Genomic DNA, 19,675 nt, shown 5'->3' on the forward strand with positions numbered 1-19,675 from the left:
AGCTAACTCAGTGGAAGAGTTAACTCAATGGAAGTTTCTTCAAATGAAGAAATTTGTTTAATGGATTTTCTAATTTGATTCAGCCCCTCAGTTTTACTTTGATCAATAATCTGATTTCTTCTGCACAGCTACTGTTCTTTCCTTTCTTCCCACTCTTTCTTCTTAAAATTCCACTGTTTATAGGCTCACATTTCACATTTAAGAGTTTCCTAATTTTTACTTTTTATTCTGTTTTTAAGGATTGTTACAGCTTGACTAACATCCCCACACACTCTAATTTTTTACATTTCAGGATCTCAGATATGAAAAGCCTTTTGACTAGTAAAAGTGTGTAAACCTCAGTAAAATCTCAAAGAGCCATGGGGAAATCTCTCCTTGTGTTCTCAGAGTCCACTGTGTGGTTCCTGTCAGGAAACTGAAAGTACGTCTGTTGACTGCCAGTACAGATGTGCAATTAATGCATTTTCTGACACATGATATGTGGCTTACACTAAAGTACAAATGATCTACATTCTTACTACAAAATAACACCACTTCTAGTTCAGTACAAAGAGAAAAATGGGGAGAAGTAAAACCAAAGCTTGAAAGCTAGAGATGAGTTAAAGCACAAACTGCCAAAATGAAGTCTCTAAAGCACACCCTTTGGGGACCACTTGACAAATTTTTTTTTCTTTTAAATTTGGTCTTGTATTTGTTTAGTTTGTACCCTGTTGCTTCTGAGCCTTTAATTTCAATCTCATTAAAGTCTTATTTTACTAGCATTGTTTCAGTGGTACTTGAAGGGGCAGAGAGGACCCTCAGAACCACCAGGTGCATTGTCTCTATAGGAATCAACACATCCACATTACGAAGGGATATGGAAGGATTGCCTGAGCAACCTCCAAGCCTTGAGGAGCACCTACACAGATTACTTCCTTCTGCAAAATGCAACCTGCAAAAAAAAAATGCATCTAAGGTCTTAGGCAAATCACAAAATGTGATTCAAATAGAAGCCAAAAATGCATCCAAAAAAATCTCTCATGTTCGCTAACTGAAACTAGAATATGAAGTCATAATTGACAACTTCAAGCATATTCCAGAGACCACAGGTGTCCTCATCATTTGTTTGGGGCTGATTAGTCTCCTAGTGAAGCTTTTCTACCTACATGTCTGTGACATAGATAGAGCTCCAGGAACAGTATATATGGTAATTATTGGCACTGCATAACACACATGGCATGAGCAGCTTTCACCTTCCACTAGTATGCTTCTCCATTCTGGTTTGCTTTTCATGTACAGTAACACTAACTTGTGAATTTATAGAAAAATTTAAATGCATAGAAAAGAAAAGGATATTCCAGATATTCTAGAAACTAGAAACACAGCTATTCTTTTATTCCATTTCAGTAACCAACATTAAGTCAAACCAAACTAACTTGAGCAAGTTTTCAAGGCCATTTAATCATTTATATTCACATAAGAAGAAATATTCAGGAAAAAATGAAGAACAATAAAAATATTTTTAAAATATTAAATCATGAAGTTATTTAGCTTACAAAGAGAATATGGACCATCTCCTCTTACTATTTTTATTAAAAATTGATGAAAATAATATGGTATTTCCCACTTACATATAAAAGCATTACTGCAGATATTGCATATACTAAGTGAATTTAACTTTAACCATCTTCATGTCATAGCATTGTGTTACAAGAGAAAGAATACATGTCATAAGCAGATTTAACACCTTTAGATGACCTCTAATCAGAAATGTGCCATGCTACTCAAATTCCATCTGTCAAATGCTGTAAATACAGGTAAGCAAATATAAATGTCATTAGAGGCACAAGTTATCTTACTGGGAGAAATTCTAGGATTTTATTTTTTGACAGCTTGTAATTTGGATATCTTCCAGTGTCAACAAAACCTGTTCAAGCACGATCTTACCTTGTTTTCACTACATCAAGGGGATGCATCAGGCAAATTTCTACAAGACCTATAAAAGAATAACAAAGAAAGGCCTAATAAACATTTGTACAAATAGTAATTTAACTTTCATTGACTCCAACAGTTTTTGAAATTTGAAAGGCAAAGTAAAAACTTACACATATCATTGATGACACAGCACTCGCACACCTCATATATTAAACATATGCTTCTGTAGTGTGAATAAAGCATTGGGATTTTTAATAGTGAACAGAGCTAGTTTTTCACTGGAGTGGGCTAAGTGAGGACTTTACCTACACAATCAATTTAATCTTCATTTTTGCTCAGTTTTCTGACTTAAGAACAGTGGGAACATTTGACTGGCATCATAAATAAATACATTGTCTTGTTGAGAGTAGCAAAGGAAGGGAGTTCAGGTTGGCACTTGCTTCTTTGTCACACAAGAATTCCTTAGGACACTGCAGGACTGCACCGGTGGCTCAGATGCACTTGATGTTAAGATGACAGCTGATTCCTGAGAGTCTGAGCTGCAGCTTCACTGATTCTTTGTCCTACCCTGCCCTGTGCTGATGCTGATGTGTGGTCCTGGCTTTTCCCCTTTGAGTGTGAATCTCGAGGGGCCAATGCCAAGGTAAGAGAGATCTGGTAGGTCCCAAATGCACCTGTCAACACCACCTTCAAAGTTGGCTCTATTATTTTTTCCACCCACCTGACACCTGATGAAAAGTCCATACATAACCCAGGGAGAACTTTCTAGTTAAATTTCTAGGTTTGCCTACTCTCCTTTCCATTTGGCATATCAGTCTCATTCCAAAGAGCCAACAAGCAGTAAAAAGATGTATTTATCACGACCACTGTAAAAGTGTATTTTAGAGATCTGTCAATCTGCAGACAGAACAAAAACTACTACACAAATCTTACAGGACTTTGAAATGCCAGGAAAATACAAGCATATATTCCTAGATAATAATTACAATGCCTTTGAAATTTCTGTGCCCTGGTTATTAGGACCCTCAAATGTCCACTCACACTTTTTACCTAGTGTAATAAATTCAATGCTACATCATGAAGAAACAGGTCATGAAGACTATACTTATTACAATGTTTGAATGCATTTATTTACTTTATTTATGATTATTGTAAAAATAATTACAAAGCCTTCATAATAAAGAATGTGTCTTTTGATGAGTCAGAGTTAAATTTCTAAAAATCTTGATACAGGAAAGCATTCTTCTTCAAGTTAAAATATCTGCAAATTCCTTTCTTTAGGTATAACATATAGTCCCACTGAAACGAAGTACATGCTCATGTTCCACTAGATGCTCTCCTGTTTCAGATGTCACTGGCTTAAGTTCCACACCCTGTCCTCCTCCTTTAATGGCACACACAACCCCTCAGCCTGGGTGCTACTAAAGTTAACAGTCTCTAACGCAGTTTGTTACATGCTAGCCAACTCAGCTACTTTCTTTTTCTAAGAAAAGTATAGAAAGTAACTCAAGGAGAAAAATTACATTTTGAAATATTGCGCACAAAAATGATGGAAAGAACGGAATTTTCATTTTGGCCCTATTCTTTGACAGACTTGATGGAGGAAAGCTCTTGATGAGCTTCATGCAGGAACCATGCCCTGCCTGAGGGGCACACATTGCAGTATACAATCAGTATCAGAAACCTCAGCTTCTTTTCATTATTGAATATAGTCTAAATGAGGCTTAAAGTTTCATATTTTGATTATTTTAGAACTAATAAGTTTAGTGTTTCAGGTAGAACAGGAAAATTTAGGATGTGGCTTAAAGTTTAAATCAGAGAGCATTCAATTTCAAAACATTATCTATTTTCTATTTCAGCTTTATGCAAATCTTCTCAGCAACACAGACACTTACTGGGTAAGCCTTTTAAACAGAACCGAGCATTAGCAAAGGGAGGATTCTCTTTATAGTCAGAGGAGATGTAGTCAATAAATGCAATAGAGTTTTTAGCTCAGCTTTTATTAAATATGTATATTTCAAAATAATAATTTATTTTCTGCTTGGTACACTTTACATATTGAATACATACATTAATGATAAATGTTACATATTTATCCTAAGGAGTAATAAACTATTTATACAACAAGAAAGAACAGCAAAATTTTTGCTCGTGAACACAAGTAGCTTTTGGAGATAGTAACTGAAGGAGGGTGCAAATTGTAACGCTAAAATTCTTCATTAAATGTATTTAACAGGAATTTACATTAAAATTTGTGAAGACATTAAAATGTATAAATTAAGTTCCTAACATAAAATACTTGCTGTGAGTTCTGATTTAACAGAAACAATTTTCATTATCTTCTATCATTACAGTCTAACGCATAAAGATTGAAAAACATAAAAATTTCCAGACAGCCCCTGATCCCTAGTTTCCTGCCACTGAGTTTGAAGGACAGTACCAGGTTAATATTTCTGATCATTTTTTGCTGTATTTTCTTTTCACTCCTTGCAACATTGTTTTTTTCTTCAATTTTGGATAAAAGGAAGACAACATAGGTGATAACAGCCAAAGAATATAAGAATATTAATATTAGTAGTAAAGAGATTCATTAAATAGAATGCAATTTTTTCAATGAAAGCAAAAGCTGTCATCATTATTTCTGTGTAGGTATATTTATTGCTGTAATTATTGTCCAAGAATTGCTTCTATTTTACTAAAATAAGATCATATCACATTTCACATAAGGGAACTGTCCCAAAATCTATAAACTGCTCCAACAGCTGCCAACAGGTGCTTTGTGAGTGGAGCTGCAACTGAGTATTTCAGTGCTGGCAGGGGGCATAGCCTGTGAGCTTTTCCCTTTCCAACCACCCTCCTTTTCTAAGCTCTCTTTTTCCAACCTTCTCCCCCTCTCCCCATTTTTGATCCTCTATTCCATCTAATTTTGGCAGATAGAGCCTACAGTAGGGGGCCAAGCATGGGGCCAAGGGTTGTTCACCCTATTCTGTTTTTGCAGCATTAATGACCATTTTGGGAGAAAACTGCAGAGTGCCAGAATTTGCCTCTATTTTCTTGGTCCTTGTAGGATCATTTTTAATTCAGGCATTTTTCCAGCAACTGAATCAGATGAATTCCAAGGTCCTTGGCAAGAGCTCTGTTTTGATAAGGTCAGGATTCTATTGGTTATCTGCCTTTCTCAGTCTTTCCTTTGTCTCATCATATAATTACACACCAGGTTTTAAACGATGTATAGTTACTTGATTTCACCAGACCAAATTCTTCAAAAGATGCAGGGATTATGACACAGCTCTCTGAAGAGCACCAAAGGACTGCACACTGTGCAAGACACTAATGGAACAGCTACAAACACAAGCTACATTTTTCCATCTACTATAGTAGTCATGCAAATCATTACAACATCCTACTTGATAGCCTGCCCAGAAAGTGTGGTGGCCCTACTAAATTACAAGCACTCTGAGATGTGCTCAATAAAATAAAATAAAATATATTGCCCTTTCTTTAGCTAATGTTCATCAGCTTTGTGAAAAATTCAATTAGCACTATGAAAATCTAATTTACTAAACATCTCTATTAGGATGCAATTTATCTTAACTTGTCACTCTGCAAAGACTACTGTTTACAAACGTTAAAAAAATAAAGTAGTTAAAATAGTTACAGATACATGGTCCAAAAAATTCTCTAATCATCCCATTGGGTCTCCTTGGTGATGTCACATGCAAACTAACCCAGAGTGATATATGATGGCCTAATTATGTTTAAAACAACTCTGATCCAACTAGCTGAACAAGAGCCCAAAGGAAATAAAGGAAAGGACAATTACTGGGTCAGTCCAACATTTGTTGTCTTCTGGGTGGGAAAACATTCCCTGTGAAAACCAAATACTGACCATAAAACAAGACATAATCAAAATCTGTGTGTTGAAGAAATAACCAGCTGTCATCATTGACGTGCTCTGAGCATACACAAGTGGAATATCAACAACCAGTAAGGGAGTCCAGAATTCTATTATGTAAAATATTCTGCTCAGTAACTGAGCCCATGGAGGGAATAAAATGACAGAAAATGCTGACCCCCAAACTGACCCTCCTCAGTAAATAATTTTCCTTTTCCCAACTAATATCTTCTGTCTTTAAATTGTTTCCCATTATGGATTACATTACATTTCCCTCTACAAGATTCACACTTAAAATTTCAAACTAGCAATTTCACATACATCTCTTCAATGCAAACATTTTGGTGATTGGTGGCTATTTTGAGCTCCTTTGTTCTTTGTTGCTCTATTCCACCATTCATGCAAGTCTTGTATCAATAATCCTACATGGCTTGAGAATACTTTCACACTGTTTAAAATGTGTTATGATTGTAACAATCCATCTGGCAAAATGTGAAAGCTTTAGCAGCACAGGATTATAGCTCTCCTTGCATCTGCAAGGGTTTCCATACTTCATCTATTCACTGCATAGGGAGAAAAAGAATGAAATCTAGCTAACAGTTCTTGCAAAATAACACAGAAAAAACTAGAACCATTTGGGCTTTGGAATGCCTTAGGAGAGGACTTCTGTTTTTATCTCCAGCATTTCATTGATCCTCAAAGCTATGAACTGAAAAGTGTGAAGTGCCTGTGATGGACACTGATTTCTTTCAAAAAAACCTGAGCAGCTCACCCTCTATGTGTTTTCTGCATCATACATGAACACAGATTCAACACAGATTCAAGAGACGTAGAGCATGATCCATGTGTTAGTTCAGACAACCCCCTACAGTGTAGAAGCCATTATGCACCCTCCTCCCCTTGTGTTACTCATTTCCCTGGAATAACACAGTCACTGGAGAAACACAACAGACAGGAGACTGGTCAGAGAAAATGTGGCAATAAACACATCAGGCACTGTATATTGTATAGCTGGAACAGTTGATATTTATTTTGGCTTTTACATAGATATAGTTACAATGTACGAAATGATCATAAATATTTTATGTGTACTATACATTTCCTTCTGAGAATACAAGCCTGACAGAAAGAATCTCATGTTGATCTTTGTATCCTAATCAAAACAATGACAAATTCTTCTTAAATATGCTTTTCTCTTGGCTAAAACGCTCCATTTGATGGGATGGAGAACGGACTCTCTTCCTGATTGTAACACCACTATTTCATAAACAATCAATGCCTGGAAAAAAGCATAAATGCAGTAAATTTTGCACAAGTTAATTAATTTCTATCAGCTGGCTATCTGACTTAATCTTCACAGATGGGCAGGCAAGGCTCACTCTTTTCCTAGGGAAGCCGTCATGTACTGACCCCTTCTCAATTGTAGTACATGTCAGCTAGGCTCCAAGGAAAACTATACAAGAGCATGCACAGACTGTGCTGAGAAAGATCTACCTGTTAGCCTTTACTTAAGAAAGTGACACTTATTTTAACTCTTGCCCAGGATTCTATTTAGTGATGTGGTATGGGATTAACTAATGGCACCCTGGAGCTACTCACAAACATTGGTAAGGAGCCAAATCAATGCTTTCCTTAGAAAATGTGGAGAAATGGAAAGTTACTCAAAAAAGTACTCCATAATGGCAGTGCTGCATTCATGAGTCATTCTTCCTCAGAGACCGAGTTTACACGGAGGGAATACACCACAAAACATGTTAATTAAACAAGTTGTTGAATATGATTTTCCCCTTGGCGTAGACAAGGATGTCTGCATTTAAAATGTGCTGGCCGATCACAGGAGGATCCCATGAGGAGCTGTTGGTTTACTGTCACATTTTAGAAGTCTTTTGCCTGTCTACAGGAGGAGGTGGCTCATGCTCAACTTCTTGTTGGGTAACAGTGTTCCTTAACAAATGCAACCCATCAGTGCAGCACTGCTATCTGGAATTGCTATCCCCAAAAGCAGGGCTGGGAACAGTGATTACCTGGTTTTCAAAAAAAGAAAACCAAACCATCCTGGACTTCAGCAGCAGATGGAAAGTTTTGTTGTTTGGTCTGTAACTATTTGTGCTGAAAGAAGTCAGTGTTCTTGCAGCTCTCTCCATGAAAGCAATTCAGCTTGTGTTCAAGTAATAATGGGTCCTTGGTTATATGGCATAGCAAACAAACATTTTAATCTTCAAGGTTTCAAGTAAAGATTCCTCAAGGGCAGGAGAATCACATCCTGGATGTGTGGAAGACAGGAGCTCGAAATGAATGTTTCAGACAGCATTTTGTCTGGACCAGCTGCTGCCCAGCCATAACCCCCTTCATCCTCCAAGTCCCAATAATCAGACATAGCCAGAAACATGCTGCTGCTCAGTGCTCACATCCGAAAGTTCAAACTGCTCATCTTTGGTGCTCACAATTCTTAGCTAGTATCTGCTGCATTTCACTGCTGCCTGCCCAGCTAAAGAGAACATTATTACCAGATGGGAAACTGTTCAGTCCTATTGCAAATATAAAACAAATGTAATTGTAGTCTATTATTTTTGCTGAGTTTGAAAATTGGGTTACAGCAATTAAGTGAATAAAGACAGAAAATGGTACACATCTTCTTAAATAGTCTTGCTCTGAAAAAAAGATACTCAAACCTCAGTTGTGATCTATACCTGGGCACACATGCACAAAGCTTTGCATCTTTGGAAGGGCAAATTTCACCTTGAGATAATACATGTTTATACAAGTACTGAGAGGTTATTATAGTAATGATAAAACAATATTTGAAATTCAGCATCCATCAATAAGAAACATATTGAGAAAGTATTTGTCTTGCCTCAGGGACTTTGTTGGAAAAAATGAAAAAAAATAAACTCCCCTGAGATTATTCTTCTATTTTAGTTCCTTTTTCTGTCTTATTTTTATTGGATGTTTAGATTGCTGACAAATGGTCCTATAAGCAATTTTAATTCCCTTTCACAGTAGTTCTACCCTAGTATAGACATTTTTTCAGTCTAACACACAGCCAAGCTAATACATGTTGATTCGATGTGAGCGGAGTACTTGTAAATATGCTCATCAAAACGATGATGAGCAAGTGCCTACTTAACTTACATTTAGCAGAATTCTGCAATATTTTATCAATGTATTTCCTGCCTATGGGGTAAAAAATATCTAGTTTTAATGTTCAAAGTATATATGTAAACTGCTCTAAATTTAGCACAAATTTATTCATTGTTTGATTTCTACAATATTCAAGGAACAATCAGTCAAATCAGGAAATCATGTTCATGCTGCCAGCAATAACCACATCTTTATACCTACTGCTGCCTAGAATACAGCTCTATGAATCTCTTAACATGCTTCACTTAAACTGCTCAATGCTCATTTATGTTCTCCAAGTACTGAGTAAAAACAAAGGCCATCTTCCAGCTTAATTTGATTTTATATTTGTTGCATACTTTAACATGAAAAAATTAAGTCATTGTTTCACAGACCTACCAGCTTGATTAACCTCATGCCTATGGCTTGACTGATACTCATACATTGTCATTTGTGAAATCTATGATGATTTGGAGGACCGAGTTAATTTTAAATTATGCATAGTTAAATATATTTATAGTAAGTATAGAAGGAATTGTCAAATCAGCCAGCAAAAATCAGTGGCTCATAACAAGAAATCTTCTACTAGAGCTACATGTCTTTGGAAGAAAGGTTCTTCCAGACTCCAATAGCATATACTAATTTCACAGGGATGCAGTTCCAATTGCACTACTCACACAGAGCCTTTTTAAGCAAAATGCTACCTAGAAATGTTCTTTGTATGGTAACACCCACAAAATTTGCATTTATGATATAGTAAAAAATACAGGTTTAGAATTCTAGACTTTTCACACATTTATCTGATTTTAAATACCAAAGCTGCTCCAGTGAGGCTAAATAGCATGGAGGGTTTGATCATGCAGTCAAACAAAGGGACATTTAGGTAACAACACAAAATATAATGGAGCAAAACACAGCACACAACATTAAAAAAAAGCAAATATTTTCTTCAAGTTCTTAAATTTTATTGAGGCAATATAGCATGGGTCACCAGCATTTACCATTTAGAATGTCACAGGAATTTGATTCATTTTAACTATCATTTAAATTCTTATTTTAAAATAGTAATAAAAACATTAGGATATCAAACAATTTTCTAAAAATACACTGAGTTAAATTCACAAATACTTCTGTGCAAAGTGGCTTTTTCCAAAATGACACTTAGAGTTGTTTATATAGCTAACGGATCTTTTTCTTTAGTTAGTCTTTCTGATGCTATATTAGCATTAAAACTTTGTGTTATAAAATAAACACTTGCCGTTTACAAACTTCAGTATCAGAGTCTCTAGACACAAGTGAAAGGCTGTATATTGTGCAAATTCTCCATAAATTTTTCACCAAGTAATACAGGCTATTATGTCACTCAGATATGACATATTCTTTCCTTCACGTGTGTCTCAAATGGAAGTTTTTTAAACCATGACTGAAGGGACCACTGAGGTCAGCCCTGGGTTACATGATGTTTGTGTCACTACAGCTTCAGATATTTTAATGCATATTGAATCAATATTGCTGCAACAAAAATGTGTAACTGATATTTTTGTTGCTGCTATAGTAAAATACTTCTCAGTAAACTTGTTTTCATAAGAAGTTTGCCCGTTCATACGTCCCAGAGCTGTTGTAATCTTCATTGCTATGTCTGATCTAAGAGCACGGACATAATTTTATTTCTTGACACATTTAAAGTTCTCTAATGAATAAAGCAAACAGCTTATGGCTGCTTGGACTGTCACTCGATTGCCCTGGAGGGTTTTAATGTCTTTAAAATAGGCCTCCTAGTTTGTATTTAACTACCTTGCCCACAGAGGTCTGAGGGGTAAGGCAGATCAAAGATGTGCTGGCAACATAAAAAGCAGCTGTCCTTCATTTACCTTTAATTAGCTACATCTGACCAGATTCTTTATGGCCTCTTTGTCACACATTCAACAGTCTATAAGCCTTCTGACCTGTCTTTAAGGACTCAACCATTACAAGAATTTCAACAAAATACAAATTAAAAATGTGAGATACAGATCTTTGAAAAAAATATTTGGTCTCACTATAGAAATATACTTGAGGCATTAGTACTTCAGATTTATCTGCAAAAGCTACAAATTGCTCAGTATTTGGAGTGTCAAAATGGAATTGATGCTGAGCTTAGATCAGCTATTTATGGTTCTCTGTGTACTATTCACCATTGCAGTGAATAAATTTCACACAACAAGGGATCCTACAGAGAATGGAAAGCCAAGCACGTGCCTCTTTGGCTAGGACACAAAGTTGCTCTTCAGGAGCTGTGGCACTCACTGTAAAGGCAGTCACAGACCTGCCCCTCCCCTTTTCTTTTTTACCTCTACTTTGCACGGAATGCACACCAATATCCAGTAGGATTTTGAAAGGTCTGTTGCTGCTGCAGGATCAATAAGCAGTTCATGTACATTGCAGCCTTGTAGTCAGGGTGTACTGAAAGCTTGTATCATCAAACTAAGGCCCTTATGGAATAAAAAAAGCTGTTTAACACAGCAGCTGGAGTCTATGCTACATTACTCAAGTTATTGGTACTTGATCACACAAGTCATTATATTAACCCACTGAGACAGACATCTTCAGATTACCTGGGTTTTGGGTTAGGTCCTTTCATGAAGGATTAGCTAACAAAGCAGGAAAAATATATACAAAGTAGAAGGGTTTCAAATTTTGATTATTGTCTATACTATCCCTTTTTATATTTCTCTATATGTAAAAACAATTTATGAAAACCTTCTTTTTTTTTTTTCTTTTTTTTTTTTTTCCAAAACTCCAACCTCTCAGGCTTCCCTAGGAAAGGTTTAGTTAATCAGATCTCCAAAGAAATTAGCACACCTTCCAAGGAATTTGTGGTGAGGTACATAAACAACCAAATAACCTACCTCAATGAACATACATTAGCTAGCAGGTGTGGCTAGAAGGCTTATTCCTCAAGAAAAGACTCTACTATGAGCAGTATACAGAAGTAACTTTCTCCCCAAGACCACAAAGCTTGAGGGATTACTGTTGCACCTCAACCTTACTCTCACAATGTTCTTTTCTAGTACACAGTGTACATGCACTGTATATAGTGCTTGAGCCAGTGAATAGCTGACAGACATATTCACCATTTATTACAAAGGCATGCATCTTTCCTCTCTCATTTAAAAGATTTTATTTAAACCAGGAGTCAAACCTATTTCCATATGGAACCAAAGGAGAAACATCCATGAACAAGTAAAATTAGAGGACTTGAAAAACAATTAAACCGGCGTACTTTTTCCCCATTATTCCTAAAGTCAAGAATAATTGAATAGTTATTAACAAGATGTGGATTTTTTTCATGTTTTTTTACCACAAATATAAAGACATATTGAAGTACACAGATGTATGAATAATGAAATGTGAGTACCAGTTTCAATTCAGGTGAAGAAAGCAAATAGAGATACACACAGTAATGATGAATGTGTAATATAGATAAGGGAAATTTTCCAAGTACTAGTCCATGTTACACTGAAAAAACATCACTCTTGACTGGGACACTCCTGGAGTTCCAAAAACTGTCAAAGAAACAGATTGCCTAAAGAAAACCTAACTGCAAGAATAGGAATGGTCCTAAAATATTACCATTACAAAGTATTTACATAATGTAGAATAAAAACTTAATTCTTCTTCTGAATCAACAAAAATAAATAATTATTCTGGGTAAAATATAAACAGTTAAAAAACCCATAAAAATTTTGTTTACGAGATACATGCAAGACATGGAACAACAACTGTTTGAGACCCTTAGAGCAGTCAGCTTTGGAATGGCTGCTGAAGTGAACAACACTACAAATAAGCTAAGTGCAAAAAATATATTGTGAAGTATCTCACTTTGGGGGAAAGCATGCAGTCACAATGTGCCCAGATATCCCAGGGTGAGGTCTTACTCATTTTCTTCACTGAATTTCAACAGCTTCAACTTCCTGCTTTTATGGGAAGAAATGTTTCAGAAATATCAAGGTGAAGTAATTCCTGTTTGAAAACTTCCTTTTGTTCAAGATCTATGAATATTAATTTATTCAATAACTTTTTTATTCATAACTTTTATTTTTAAAAGTATAGTATATATGCTGTAAAATGCTACTTATGACTATAAACATATGTTTCAAATCAGTGATTTTGTATGAAAATACATGAAATTTGGCAAAAATAACAGCTAACATTTCATCAGGGAAAACCTCAGTATTGAATGTCCATTGCCTGGAAAATGAGACAACTGACCACAGAAAAAGGGAAAAATTCCAAAATTAGTTTATAATGATATGTAGATTTGAAGAATTGCTGCACCTTAACATATCAAAATGCATTCATTTTAGTTTTGTAAACTGGCTTTCTAGCACTCTTTGCTAATCTGTATTTGAATGACTTATGAAAAATTTTTGGGTCCCATCAAGATAGTTGAAGAGCTTTTTTCAAACTCTCCACTAGTTGCTGCAACATGGACTCAGCAATCCATGATTTTTTCCTTTTGGTGTAAACTGACAACTCTGTGGCTGATAAGGCTTTATAAATTTTATAAAATTTTTATGAAAACCTCAACTACCTTTAGTTCCTTACATACTGGAAAGATTTATAAACCAAAAGCATAGGTAAACTAATGCTGTACAAATGTTCTAGGTCCATTTGAGATAGCTACTGAAAGATTTTCTTAAAACATACTCTTTTTACAGTTTAACAATAAATACTACTTAAAAGCAAATTAAGGACTATGTTTTCTCCCATTTCAAGCACTATAATTTAGACTACTAAAAGCAGGAGCTTTCATAACAGAGCTTCTTAATCTTCTACACACCTAAAATAATATTTAAATCTTTTAGAAAAGAAAAAAATTAAGGCTCCAAAAGTTTAGATTTTCACCCACTGTTTGAACATTCCTGAGATTTTAAAATACATTTTTGTTGGGGTTTTTGGCTGTTTCATTAGTTGTAACATTACACATTGACAAAAGAACACACTACTTTCAAAAGTTAGTTGACGTGTCGCCAGTTTTAAGTTTGGGTTTTCATTAAGAAATTTGTACTTATTTGCAGGCAGTGCCCAGCAATTTCCTCATACTTTATACAGGCAACTAGAAGCTGAATATTTTTGCAGTACAAAAAACCCCCAAACTTGATTTACTGTCCAAAATTTCCATGAAGCTGTAAATTTATCCCTTGTTTTTTCTCTATAATGGAGACAGGATCAAATTCCAAAAGAGGTCTTTAGAAGAATATACTCAAACTTTGTGCATCCAAGCAAAGTAGTACTGCGATACATGTAGCTCTGCAAAGAGATCAAAAACTAGATGCATCTTTCTTTTTCTTCTCCAATGTCCCACCAATGTTAACAACACTTACTATGGGATTAAAATACAAAATTCATCCCAAATACAAGATGAGGCCTAAAACAACTGCTTTAAATATTAAGATACTTAGGAGTGAACTCCCTGCTTATTAGAATGGAAGCATTTTCTCAATATTTTAGAGAAGTTCTATATGTATACTAGAATGAACCAGATCCTTGGTGTCAAGTCAACTAAAACACAATGACCACTTATCAAGCATCTGTGGATAGAATAAAAAAGAATAAACTATTTTCTTGAGTGTGAGCTGTATACACAATGATGTCAAATATTCTAAGGTCTTCTACTGCATGCATTTTTTGTTGAATTCTATGTTGTGGCAACAGGTGATGACAGCACCACTATTATGTGTTATTTTAGCAGTCACTGGTCTTCCCAGTATTTTTCACCACTCCCATCTGCTGGCAGTATATCATGGCAAAGATTCAAGAGAAATCCACTATGAAGCTGATTGTTAACTGGGAAATGTCAACATGCAAAGCCATGTTTAGAATTAACCTGTCTTTAACGTTTTCAGGCATCCACACCCTCTCTTCTTTCCAAACCTTAATTACATCAGCAGCTTGACAGCATTAAAAAAAAAACCAAAACAAAACAAAAATGCAAAGAAGGAGAAGGGAAAAGGTGTAGCTCTATTTAACAGAACTATAGAGCAACAATCCTCCAACAGAGGCACAGAGGCTGGTAACACTGAGCTTGCCAAGAGACAAATGTCTTAAAAAAATAAATATCACCAGTTAAGAAGGAATAATTTTTCCCTAAAAATATGAGGACTTACCACCACTGGCTCTAATGATAGACATTTTCAACTTCCTCCTTTGGGAAAATACCTGATTTTTACTGGTCAGTAACTATGTATGTAACTGAATTCTTAAGGATCTTTTCTCACAGAATATGCATTTTCTCCACTAATTGTTTTAAAATGAGATCCTTTTTCAGAACAAAATGAATCCTCAAAACAAGCAAGGATGCTATAATCCCCTTGTTGATTTCTTTAATACACACTCTAATCACTGACAGTGGACAGCTACATGTCAATTAAAAAAGGATAACTCTAAGTCTCAACTTAGCTACAGTACCTTCAGAGGGTTTTGCCACCTGAATAAAATGTCTCTGCCATGGTGTAGTGGGCCACACTACTCTTTACACTAATAAAGAAACTCTATACCCCCTTAATGTCCATATTTCCCTTTTAAAAATATGTGTGCCAGAGCCAAGTAGTGTAATGCACTCAGCATCTGAAAAGTGTTCTACACATCCAAGTTTCTGGCATCTAAACAGTGGATATCCTGAAATGTGCACTTCAAAGACAATTCATTGTTCAAATCTCTCCTCTCCACACCATCAATCCATCCTCCTCTCACAATAAAACAAACAAACAAATAAAGAGGAAAATCAGAGTTCCTGTATATTGGCAAGTTCAAGCGCTGTCCTCTTCAAAAAACTGTGAAAGTTAGGAATAAACAGACCCTGCAAGATCCACCCTGTAAGAATCAAAACCAGTCTGAGTGCTTGCAGAAGGCAAATGCTGACATATGCTTCTATATTGTGACATCAAAGAAGCAAAATTTCCTGCAAAGTTCCTACAGATACAGCATTTGCATTTTACATTATTATTAGAGGACTGTGAGTAATAGATCAAATTAATTAATTTCATTAATTTTGCTACCTTTCTATATCTATATTTGGAAATAATTTAACACAACTGAAAAGAATGACAAGATTAAGCAATTAGTGCTGAGGCCCCAAAATACCTAAATTACATATGTTTTTAGTTAAAACCAGACTTTGTCTTAACCTTTCGTTTGGACTCTTTTTGCTTGTTAGGGTTTGGAGAATGCTTGGTGAACTGACAGCAGAGCAGAGAGCTTTCCCTTCTGAAAAGGTAGGGAATAGAGATTCTTAGAAGAGAGAAAAATAAGTTTCTTTGCTTATTTTCCTGAACTGCCAGAGACCATAGCCTACTCTGCTTTAGAGCTAATTCTCTGATCAGTTTTGATTTGATATCAAAGAAATAGAAGACACAATATAGCTTTTGAGGTACTGTGCAGCTCATCTAATGCTGTTTCATCACACCACTGGCGCCATGGATTCAACTGCTGAGTGAGACTAAGGTCTGATTAGAGCATAGCTCCATAATGGAGTTTTGCAGTGTCAGGAAGCCACTGTTCTCATCTATATCTGATATTTGTCTTAGAGTTCCCTGCCTGCACAGTTCTTTGCAACTTCTGGCACTCAGCCACACATGGTGTTGTCAGTATGTAGACTTGGAAGTCCAGAAACTGGCCACCTTTTACAGGGAATGGGGGAAAGAAAAGCTAATTTAAGAAAGCAAGAGGTTATAATAGAGCAAGATATGGGAGAATTCTGGGACTTGAAGAAAGAAAAGAGAATTCAGCAATGTCAGATAGTGTTTGCATATGGAATCTCACAGAAGGAACCAGTGGTGATGTTTTGGTCAAAAGCCACATGTAAAAGTGCATGTAGTGGTCTGGGGCAAACACCAGCACAGGCTGAAGCAAGACTCCCAATGTCCTCACTCAGCTGTGTAGAAACTGGAAGCTTTCTACTGATGAAGACAGTGTCAGGGCAGCAGTATCAGAAACTGCTTTAAACAGACACTTGCTCATTGACTGTCCTTAAGCACCAGTGTGAAACTGCAACACTGAAAATTCAGTCTGTAACACAGAGAATTCTTGCTGCAACTACTGATGGCAGCTTTTAGTGATATAAATTTTATACGCGCTTTTCTTGAACATGTGCTTTTGTGCACCACTACACTGGTTTTTTGGTTGATTTTTTTTCATGAAATCATGGCATAATTTAGTTTGGGAGGGACCTCCATTTAGTCTAACATAATCCTGGTCTGCTCCACTCTGGTGCTATCCACAGTATTGCTTCCCATGCAACATCAGTGGTTACTGGCTGCCGGCTGGACATTGCACCCCTGATCACAACTCCTCCAGGCCAGCAGTCCTGCCAATTTTTCACTCAGTGACCACTGGTCCAACTCACAACTCACCAACATTGTGACAATGAGTCCACAAGAGACTGTTAAACATCTTACTGAAGTCTGAGTATGCAACAGCCACCGTCTTCCCCTAGTACACAAAGCAAGGCATCTTATTAGTGTATGATTAGTTAATGTAAAAATTGGGAGACCAAAGACTTAATTATACAGATTGCTTTGAGAAGAGATGCAATCCCTAATGGGAATAGTCTTCCACTTGCTTAAATAAAATCAGGCCTTTAACATATTTGCTCTTATCCTTATTTTTTTTGTGATTTGGTTCCAACAGTTGGATATTACTTAAAGAACTCTTTAAAACAAACTAGGATTAATTTAGTGAAATGTAATTAACGTAATTGTAAGATACATAGGCTGTTTGACTTTTATCAATCCTAGTGTCATAAAACACTGAAAAATATGTTCACTATAACAGAGCAAACCTTACATTTTAATTAGGGCAAACACATAACTTAAATCTTGCAGTTGTGTTTGGTTTTAATTTCCAAAGCCCTCTTTTCTCTCTATGCAATATATATTCAGCATTTTTCATCCTCCATTTCTGTCTGTATCTAGCATGACAGATAAAGAGAAACCTCAAGTTACAAAACACGAAAGAAAATTCTGTAAGACTTGAAAAAGCACGAAATGACAGTTTGAAAACTTTGAAATCAGCAGGCACAGAGAACAGTCAGTTTTTAATATCTAATTGTTTTGATATTCCTTATATTCCACACTCACAGCTTAATGCTGCAGATACTTTAAGTAAGCTACCTAATCTGGCGGAAGGCGTACCTGCCAATGGCAGAGGGATTAGAACTAGATGATCTTTAAGGTCCCTTCTAACCAAAGCCATTCCACAATTCTGTGATGTCTAACTTGTAGGTTGGATGTTCCTGTCTTGGATAGCCCATGAGTATGAAATTAGTCTGTTCATTCAGAGCTAATTCCAAGAATTCATTCTTGCAGGAACCGTAGAAGTCCTTTGGAAGACCATCTCCAGGAGCCCTGCACTCAGGAACTATTCCACTAGGAAAGTTTGTGAGACAGCAGCAGTATTGAGCTGCAGGGGAGAATTGATACTTAAACTGGAGAGGATATCATCTGTGTATCTAATTACCACTGGTTTTATGGTACATGTATAAGCACATGAATAAACACTTTGTATATGTTGCAGGGTCCTTAATTTATAATTTATAAATAAATGGCTTAGATTGCAAGTTTTATTTGGTTTCCTACCATGAGACCCAATAAAGAAAACTTCACTGTTTTTCTCCAAAATAATGGCTGGTGCCTCTGCACCTGACTGTAATCATTGTAGAAGCCTGTAGTGAAAAGCAACCCAGTTCTGACTACAAATGTATGGAAAAAAGCAGTTTTAATTTTTAAATGGAAAGCTGTTCTGAGGAAAGCAACACACCTACCTGAACTATTAGTCTGATTTAAACAATAGCATTCATCCACCTAACTTGGTACCAAAGCATTCCTCCTCAGATAAGCAAACAAGCATCTGCTATCACTTTAAAAATAGTAGGAATTTTGAAGAAGTAAAGAAGCTAAAAGTACAGCAAACAGCAACATTTCTTTTAACTTAAATACCGTGGGTGTTTAAAAGCTCAACATCATCAAGTGCTATCAAAACTACAAAGTTTTTTTTCTCCTTCTGTCTTGTAAACTAAACCATTAGGACGTTTTCTCTATTAAATAGTATTTGAATAGTGATTTGCCACAGATATCATCATGTTTCAGAGTCAAAGTTCAGATGTTAAGTTTTGCATCTCTGTAGAACAATGTTGAATCTGTGCTATACAGCAGACATGCATGGAATATAAACACTAATCAGAACAATATTCCTGCATGAATCATACAATCATAGAATGGTTCGGGTTGGAAGGGACTTCAAAAGTCATTTAGTTCCAATTCCCTTGCCATGGGCAAGGACACCACTCCCTAGATCAGTTTGCTCAGGACCATCCAGCCTGGCTTTGAACACTTCTAGGAATGGGGTATCAACAACACCTCTAGGCAACCTGTTCCAGTACCTCTGAGCAAAGAGTTTTTTCCTAACATCTAGCTGAACCATACCCTCTTTCACTTGAAAGCCATTGCCCCTCGTCCTGTCACTATCTGTCCATATAAAAAGCCCCTTTCCCTCCTTTTTATAACCCCCCATATGGTACTAGAAGGCCACAATGAGATTTACCCAGACTCTTCTCCATGCTGAACAACTTTGATTCTCTCCACCCATCTTTAGCAGGGTGGACTAGGAGAGGTAGTCCAGCCCCCAGTCATTCTCGTACCACTCCTCTGGGCCTGCTCTTTCTTGTGCTGAAGACTCCAGACCTGGACACAGCACTGCAGGTGTGGT

The 19,675-nt window shown here is 36.2% G+C and overlaps 1 protein-coding gene across 1 annotated transcript in view; it reads right to left on the reverse strand.

Annotated features, from left to right (window-relative positions):
* Nucleotides 1-19,675, reverse strand: part of SLC25A21 (solute carrier family 25 member 21) — a 236,152-nt gene that overhangs the window by 100,404 nt on the left and 116,073 nt on the right. The window contains exon 2 of the mRNA XM_038139816.1: nt 1,927-1,975. Coding sequence (XP_037995744.1) covers nt 1,927-1,975 — 49 coding nt within the window. The remainder of the gene's footprint in view (nt 1-1,926; nt 1,976-19,675) is intronic.

Source organism: Motacilla alba, chromosome 5, assembly GCF_015832195.1.
Source record: "Motacilla alba alba isolate MOTALB_02 chromosome 5, Motacilla_alba_V1.0_pri, whole genome shotgun sequence".
NCBI lineage: Eukaryota > Metazoa > Chordata > Aves > Passeriformes > Motacillidae > Motacilla > Motacilla alba.